Genomic DNA, 8,152 nt, shown 5'->3' with positions numbered 1-8,152 from the left:
CATTGAAATTAAGGTACAGATATCTTAGTTACAATAAGAGTACGAACTGACTTAACACTATCAAATAATTTTTCTAAAACATTGAATTTTAATATCACAAATGTTGAACAGATGTTAAATCTTTAATAAGGACTCACTAATTAGTGACAAGAAACACATTAGCTTGCTTTCATTGACTTTTGTTTAAAATAAAGAATTCTTCATCTGAATGATTATTTTACTTATTGGATGTACATTACATTTGCATATTAGCTCCAGTTGCATGAACTCTTTTGGCAAAGGTGAGATTCACAGGCTAAGAGAGCTGTAGCCTACAGAAAACTTGTATAGTTTTTATATTAATAAGGGCTTGTTGGACCAATGGGATATTGACTTTTTTATTGACAGTTTTTGAAGGTTCTTTGTTCATGACAGTCTTGGTAGGGCCTAAGTATAATTATTGAACTTTGGTCTGCTATAGTTTCATATCATTAAATTTATGTTTTAGAAAACTGTTGTACTAAAACATGTATTTCAACAGTTCAAATGCATGTTATTACCGTACCAGCACTTGATGTTATGCAAGAGTTTATGTAAATTACACAAAAAAAGTATTCATGTTTTAAAAGCAAATTTAATGTATCTTATAAGATACATCAGAAGAGGTAGCTTATCCAGTAAATGACATTATTTTGTGAATTTTATCAAGTGATGAACAATCAAATAGTACAGGCTATGTTTAATAGAAAATTATTTCAAGAGTAACAAATAATTCTTTTAGGATATTCACATGTAAATATAGAAACTTAAAATTATAATGTACATTGTTTATATTATATTTTACATAATATTCATTCCTATGAAATGATGACTTGCAGGAAATGTAGTTGTACCAAAGCCATTGTTATTCCAGTGTTAACAATTAGTTGTAATGAGCATGGCAAAATGAATCAAACTATCGGTGTTTACATATCTTATGACATTTTGATTTCTGAACACAGTCATTTTCAGTTCAAATATTTAAATTACATAGTGATTTTGATAATAAGCAATACAAGTCTTGCAAACACAAGATTCTTCAATCAAAAACTTCATTAATTTATTAATCATTCAGAATTTAGGTTTGGAGGGTTTCAGGGAAGACTTGTCTGATATGCTGTTATTAAATAAACAAGTAACTTTGATCACAGTACTTTTTAATATATGTGAGTAACATGCTGGACAAATATAGAAATTAGTTAAAGGTCATGAAACTGGAATGATATGGTTAGATTAAAGACTTACTATGTAAGAAATGTACAATATTAATAAGCACACTAGTACTTAATGGTGTCATATTGCTTTGAAAGGTGCCAATCAAGTTTTTTTTTACCAGATTTGATATCTTAATATAAATACTATAATAACTTGGTAAGTATATAACTACATAATGCTGTGAGTCAAGTTGTGTTGTTTTGTATCTAGGGCTCCAGATTGTGATCTAGGTTAGGATCTATTGTTCAATTTGGATGAAAGTTCACATTTCATAGTTCAGATAAGATATTTGCCACATACAGGTTGTGGACTTTCAGTTTCACTTGTCAAGTTGAGCTCACTCTGCCTACTGTTATCAAAAGTAAAAACATAACTCTAAATACATCTGCAGGCCTGATTATTCCATTAAACTTTGTTGTCTACCAGGAACATTTAATTTTAACTACTAAATGTTTATAGGAGTTTTTAAACTCGGTGTTTTTACAAATGGAGTATTCATATCTGAATTTTGGGCTAAAGATGCTGATGCATAATTCAAATAATATTTGTAGATAATGAAATTACACTTGTAATTTAATTTGGTAAAAGGTTAGTGGTGGTAAGGGAAACAATTACTGTTACAAGAGCAATCAAGTTTGTTTAGCCCTTCTTTGGAAAAGTAACTGTTTTGTGGTGACAAAATCTCTCTGATTGAAAGCTTTAAGATTAGCTATGTATGCAAATCAAGGTGACTCCAAAAGTAGAATTTATTTTGCTATTGTGAAACTTGCAAAGTGTAACTAATTAATCATTAGACTAGTGTGTGGATGGGTTACTAACCATGGCAGTGTTTGATATCCAATTGTCACAACATTACCATAAGATTAAAGAAGCAATTTGTGAAATGTAGATCATGATAACATTTAGATTAAAGATTAAAATAACCACAGGTCAAAGATACATAGTGGTCAGGCTATTTTGTTACCTACTTCTTGTCAAGTATTGATGTATGAATTTGTTACCTACTTCTGGTCAAATATTGGTGTATGAATTTGTTACCTACTTCTGGTTAAATGTTGGTGTGTGAACTTGTTACCTACTTCTGGTTAAATGTTGATGTGTGAACTTGTTACCTAATTCTGGTTAAATGTTGGTGTGCGAATTATAGGACATAGATTCTTATGTTTAACTGGATGCTATGGTTCTTAATATTAAGTTCTGATCAGAGTTAGCTATGTAATCAAAGCAAAACTAAAAACTTTACAATTGGTACAGTTAATTGAATATATTTTTTCTTATGTTCTTCTTTGTACAGATTAAAATGCATTTTTTCATCAGTTGTGTTCCCTCACTGTTGACGATATATTCATTCATAATCTAAGTTGTTTACGTGACATTCAATTATGCATGTGGATTACCAGAATATCAATTACACAAATCACTTAATGGGAATCCTCCTAATTTTGTGAATAAGGAAATGAGCTTGAGGTATTGGTTGATACAGTTCTTAAGACTTTGACGCAATGTTTATTGTAAGAGGTAAATGTAATAGAATTGTCGGTTGTAGAACTATTTACTAACAATCAAAAGTACCAGTGGTTTCATTGTACAACTCATTAGTTAGGCCTCACTTGGGGGTATTGTGTATAGTTTTGATCTATTTATGTTAAGAGGGACATTTAGTTGCCAGAGAAGGTTTGGAGTAGAGCTGCTAGAGTGATTCCAAAGACAGTTGGATTGTCGTGTGAGATCTCTTAACTTGTTCTCTCTTGAATAAGGAAGGGTCAAAGGTGATCTAATTGAAGTATTTAAAATCAATAAGGAAATTGATAAGTTTTAGGCATAAAATGTTTTGTATATTGGACTGATGGCAATAAAATTAAAAAGTCATAAATTTCATATTTGGAAGGTAAGATACACCTAATTTGAGGCAGTTTTTCTTCAACAAGATCGTAAATCTATCGAACAAAGTGATATTTAGTGGTAGAGGCTACAGTTTTATGAGTTTATGGAAAGAGGTGATGAATATCTAAGGAATGGGATCAAGGCTAGATTTAATGATTAGTTTTCTGTTTGTTAAGAAGGTTTAGAGTCAAGACATCCTTTTTAAGGCCAAAGGGCACTTTCATGTCCTACAATTTATAAAACTATAAATATGGGTCAAATTACTCTTCTGAATCAACTGACATTACAAACTAAACATATATATTTACTGAAGTTAAATCTCTAATGTGATTTTCTTTTAAATTACAGTTCTTTTTCTGTCGAGTATAGTTGTGGGCTTAATTCATACCAAAAAATGAGATGTTTTTGTTTTGCTTTTATATAAGTTAAGAAAATCAATTTATTAATACTGTAAGATATGGCAATTTTTACTTATGCACGTATCCTTTAAAAAATTAAATGCAATTTGGCGTAACTTTCGTAATAGTAAGTAATTCTACTGTTTAATCTCATAGAAAAAAAACAAAACAATCTAGATCTGACTTGTTTTGTAGATTTCTTTTGTTTTTTTTTGCAGGGAGATAGTGTGTATTACTTTTTTGAGAACCTGGATAGAATAATGACACCAGTAAGTAGGATTCCATTTCTCTCAAAATAAAAAGACTTTATAAACATATATATATTTTCCTTTTTTTTTTACTGTTGCTACTGCACTTAGGAGTAGTTTTATGAGTCACACATGCACTTAAGTATCTTTTAAAACTTTGTACAGAATACTGCAAGTGTAATTTAGCAAGACCTATTTGAGAGTTTAGACAATATTATGCTTGTTAAAAAAGCAATAATATCCTTTCAATTTCATATTACAGAACTACCTTCCTTCAAATCAAGACATTCTCCATGCAAGGAAGGCCACTAAAGGAATAAGCGAATTTCATGTAAATATCAACACCGTCCCATTCCGTTTTGTAGATGTTGGAGGGCAACGATCTCAGAGACAGAAATGGTTTCAGTGTTTTGAAAGTGTTACCTCAATTCTGTTTTTAGTATCATCCACTGAATATGATCAAGTACTTGTAGAAGACCGCTGTACTAATCGTCTTGTGGAGTCAAAGCACATCTTTGAAACCATCGTCAACAACAGGTGTTTCTCTGAAGTGTCAGTGATTCTCTTCCTTAACAAAACTGATCTTCTTAAAGAAAAGTTAGAAAACAAAAATTCTGACATTTCATACTATTTTCCAGAGTTCAGTGGAGATCCTTACAAACTGGAAGATGTACAGATGTTTATCCTTAATATGTTTGACTCTGTTAGGAGAGAACGTAAAAAACAGCTTTTTCATCATTTTACTACTGCAGTGGACACAGAAAACATTAAAGTTGTTTTTAATGCCGTTCGAGACACAATTTTACAGAAAAACATTACTCAGTTGATGCTTCAGTAATTTTCTTCGTAAAGTCTCACCATGGACATACTGAGTGAATATTGAGTGAATTACAGTTGAGGATTATCAAACTGATAAAAAAAATAGAGTGAAAGGGCTCATAATTAAAATGTTCATTCAGATATAAAAGAGTTCATGAATAAACTAAAAGATATAATAATTGTGAAATGCATAATTTTTTTTTGTACTGTTTAGTATAGAAAAAAAGATAATTGTAAAACTTTAACCAGTGACATTTTTCAGTTTCAGAGTTGCGTGTAACACTTATTCACTATTGTTCAAGGATTTTGTGTATTTGTTTTCTCAGACAATCTCAACTGAAACACCAAGTAATGGGAAAAGAAAGAAACTTACAACTTAATTTCTCACCTCGTGAACAATTAATATGACCTAAACAGCTACTTTTATAGTAAAATGAAGAAGCACAATAATGAAAATCGACATACAAAAATGTTAAATACCATTGCCACTTGAAGGATAGGTGTTAACAGGTAATATCAGTGACAAACTACACACACACACACATACGTATATATAAAGTTATTTACGATTTGTTTATTATGCAAGTGGTGGTTGTTTTTAAGGTATCGTACATCTGTAGAGGCAAAGAATTTCTTATGTATAATGAACCCTAAGTTAATCTATACAGAAGAAGAACTGCACATGAACCTGTACAAAAACCCGTGGATAACCATGATACCACCATGTAATGCTAAACAACTGCTTGTATTTTTGCTTGATGTTAACCTGTATTGGAATTTTTGCACTTGTTTGAAATTTACACTAACACTACTAAGGATGTACACATCTGATACTTAATATTTGTGTGGATGTATATTAATACATACCAACATTTCAATGTTATTGTGTGGTGTTTCTATGCAACATGAGTTAAATATTAAGAAATTTTAAAAAATGTTCAGAATTTGTAGACAGTATAACAATCTACAAGGATGATGACTTAGGCAACATTATATGATTTTATAAATTGTTGAGAAGAAGCTTACATGAGTGATTAAAGTGAGACCTATAAATATTAGAGTCTTGTATGAGACCAACTTGGTCTGTTACAATGATGAACTTACACAACCTATATGGCATTTTTAAAGCTCTATTAAACTTTGTGTGAAATAAATTTCTAACTTTGATATGGTATACTTAACTCATTTAACAAATGTTTGTTTTATTATCTAATATCTCCGTCTGTCTGCTTTATTGCTGCTGTATACTGTTCTCTAATGATTAGTTTGTTTTACTATATTGTTCATATTGATATCATAGCAACTTACCCCTTTTGTTTTTGTTACTTTATTATCTAGAAAATTGGATGATTTTGAACCTTGCGGAAGTTCATATTTCAAGAGTACTGCCAAAACTATTGCAAGGCTTTATGAAAATTAATTAATGTTCTAATCTTTGTGAATCCAATATCTTCAATTTAATATTAATCCTTCTACCACATGTACATGTTTATTTTGATCAGTATTAGTTTTACCACAGCTCAGTTTTCATGGTATGATAAATTGTTTTATGTGTTATTCTCGCAAGTATGTGGAATTTGAATATCTAACTTTAAATACATAAATTGAAAGGTAATACACTTTGAATAATGAGCTATTGTACTTTTTATTTGGCTAATTTGCATTTCGTATTTCATAAAATTTAGTTTCATATCTAGTCTCAACCTTTTATTTTTGAATGAAACAAAATATAATACACAACAGTCAGAATAGATTGAAATGGTTCTTTGATGTATAATATTTTATCAAAATTCAAATATGGAGTTAAGCTATTCTATTCTGTTATTTAGGAATGAATTTTTTATATGTGAATGATTGATAATTTCCATTCCATGAGACATTACTTAACATATTTCAGGTTAACTTCTGCGTTAAAAGAAAAGAAACTTTTGTGACATGCAGGCACTTTTGTTAGCGAAATGCTGCAGTAACTTGCTCCAAATTCTTTTGAAAATGTCTAATCTGGATAGTTAGAATATTAATTTCAGATATGTAACCAGGGATTTGTCGTATGAGATGTAAATCTTATTTTGATGATTCAGTGGATGATTTTGTATGTATATGTGTGTATAGTTCCCAGTCATTGGAAATACTCAGTATGAACTTTTATTACCTATAGTATAAAATATCAACTTATTATGTTTTTTTCCAGCAGGCTTAATTAACATGTGAAGTGTTATAGTGGTAACATACCTTATGACAAAAACATTTTCGATTCTCGCATTGATTTTGATTATCTTTGTTCTACTTAAATAATAATTCTAAAGTGCATATGGAATAATGCGTTCTCGTAATAATTACAGCCGATTATTATATAGTTTAATCTTATAAAAGTGTTCTTTAGTTGATGGAATTAAATTTGTAATTTTAAGAAAATCCATTAATATAGATTGAGTAAAATATTTTTTTTTTATCTATTGCAGAACATTAAAAAAATTAAGTCATTATTTCAATCAGACTGAGCACGTTCCTACCAAGACAAAGTTAGTTGTTTAACTCTTTTGTTACCAGATTTTAAAAATTAATAGTAACAGCCATCATAGTAAAGTTATTCAGTAAAGACATTTTTTCAAATTTTCAACAAAGAAATTTAATAAAGTGGTAAAGTTAAAAATACAAAAGTTTAAAAACTTAATTACTGAAAACTGCTATACACACAAGATTCAACAGTATTGTTAATATATTTCATAAGGAATGTTTTCAGTGAAGATTTACTACAGTTGTGTAAAATTAGATTTACTTCTTTCGTAAATGTAAAAGTTCCAATATGCTAATTAGCTTACATTTTACTCGTATATTTTTGGCCAATAAGCTTGTTCGAAAAGTAACAATATGAAGTTTCATTTCAAAAATAAAATGTTAATAGTGAATTTCAGATAATCACCCAGTCAGAAATTATGCAAATTTACAAATTGTATTAATATCCTCATAACATTTTTTAATTTTGGCAGAGTCTGCAAATTAGATTTGATTATGCCAGATGTCTGTCTCAAACAGTTTTACCTTATCTTTCAAAAGTTTGACTTAAGTCGTTATAAAGGATAACAAATACGCCGTTACAATCCAGTTAGGCTTAAAAGAAATGAACTGGTAAGTATACTATAAAATAAAAAGATCAGGAAAACTTATATTTTTGGGGTGGTTAATGAATACTTACAATTATTTCCGGAGTTGACAAAATAAGCATTAGTGGTAATTGTAGTTATCTACAGAAACGCATTTATAATTTTTAATGAAAATTTCATCACTTTTGAGAAAGTTACGTTACAAAATTTGAAAATACTATCCTATCTTTTTTTTTTCAAGTAATTGCAAATTTCATAGGTTATATCACTAAAACATTCAAGAGTCAGTTCTGAAGGATTATACAATAGTATTTCAGTAATTCTGACACTGCATAAACTTAAGCCAAAGTAACTTAGAAAAATGGACTTTTTCAGGGGGGTGATCGAATATTTTCTGCGATGTACAGGTTGACTATCACTAATCCGGCATCATCTGGACCTGGAGGGTGCCAGATTAGCCATCTAT

The 8,152-nt window shown here is 29.6% G+C and overlaps 1 protein-coding gene across 2 annotated transcripts in view; it reads left to right on the top strand.

The window, feature by feature from the left end:
* The window catches only part of LOC106463454 (guanine nucleotide-binding protein subunit alpha homolog), an 8,164-nt gene extending 1,889 nt beyond the window's left edge, over positions 1-6,275 (top strand). Inside the window, exons 2-3 of one of the 2 annotated variants that reach the window (XM_013923482.2) lie at positions 3,734-3,784; positions 4,026-6,275. In XM_013923482.2, coding sequence (XP_013778936.1) covers positions 3,734-3,784; positions 4,026-4,601 — 627 coding nt within the window. In that variant the 3' untranslated portion in view covers positions 4,602-6,275. The remainder of the gene's footprint in view (positions 1-3,733; positions 3,785-4,025) is intronic. The other variant, XM_013923483.2, reaches the window with a different exon arrangement.
* The last annotated feature ends 1,877 nt before the right edge of the window (positions 6,276-8,152 follow it).

This window comes from Limulus polyphemus, unplaced genomic scaffold (genome assembly GCF_000517525.1).
Source record: "Limulus polyphemus unplaced genomic scaffold, Limulus_polyphemus-2.1.2 Scaffold1412, whole genome shotgun sequence".
NCBI lineage: Eukaryota > Metazoa > Arthropoda > Merostomata > Xiphosura > Limulidae > Limulus > Limulus polyphemus.
This window is presented reverse-complemented; position numbering and strand designations above follow the sequence as displayed.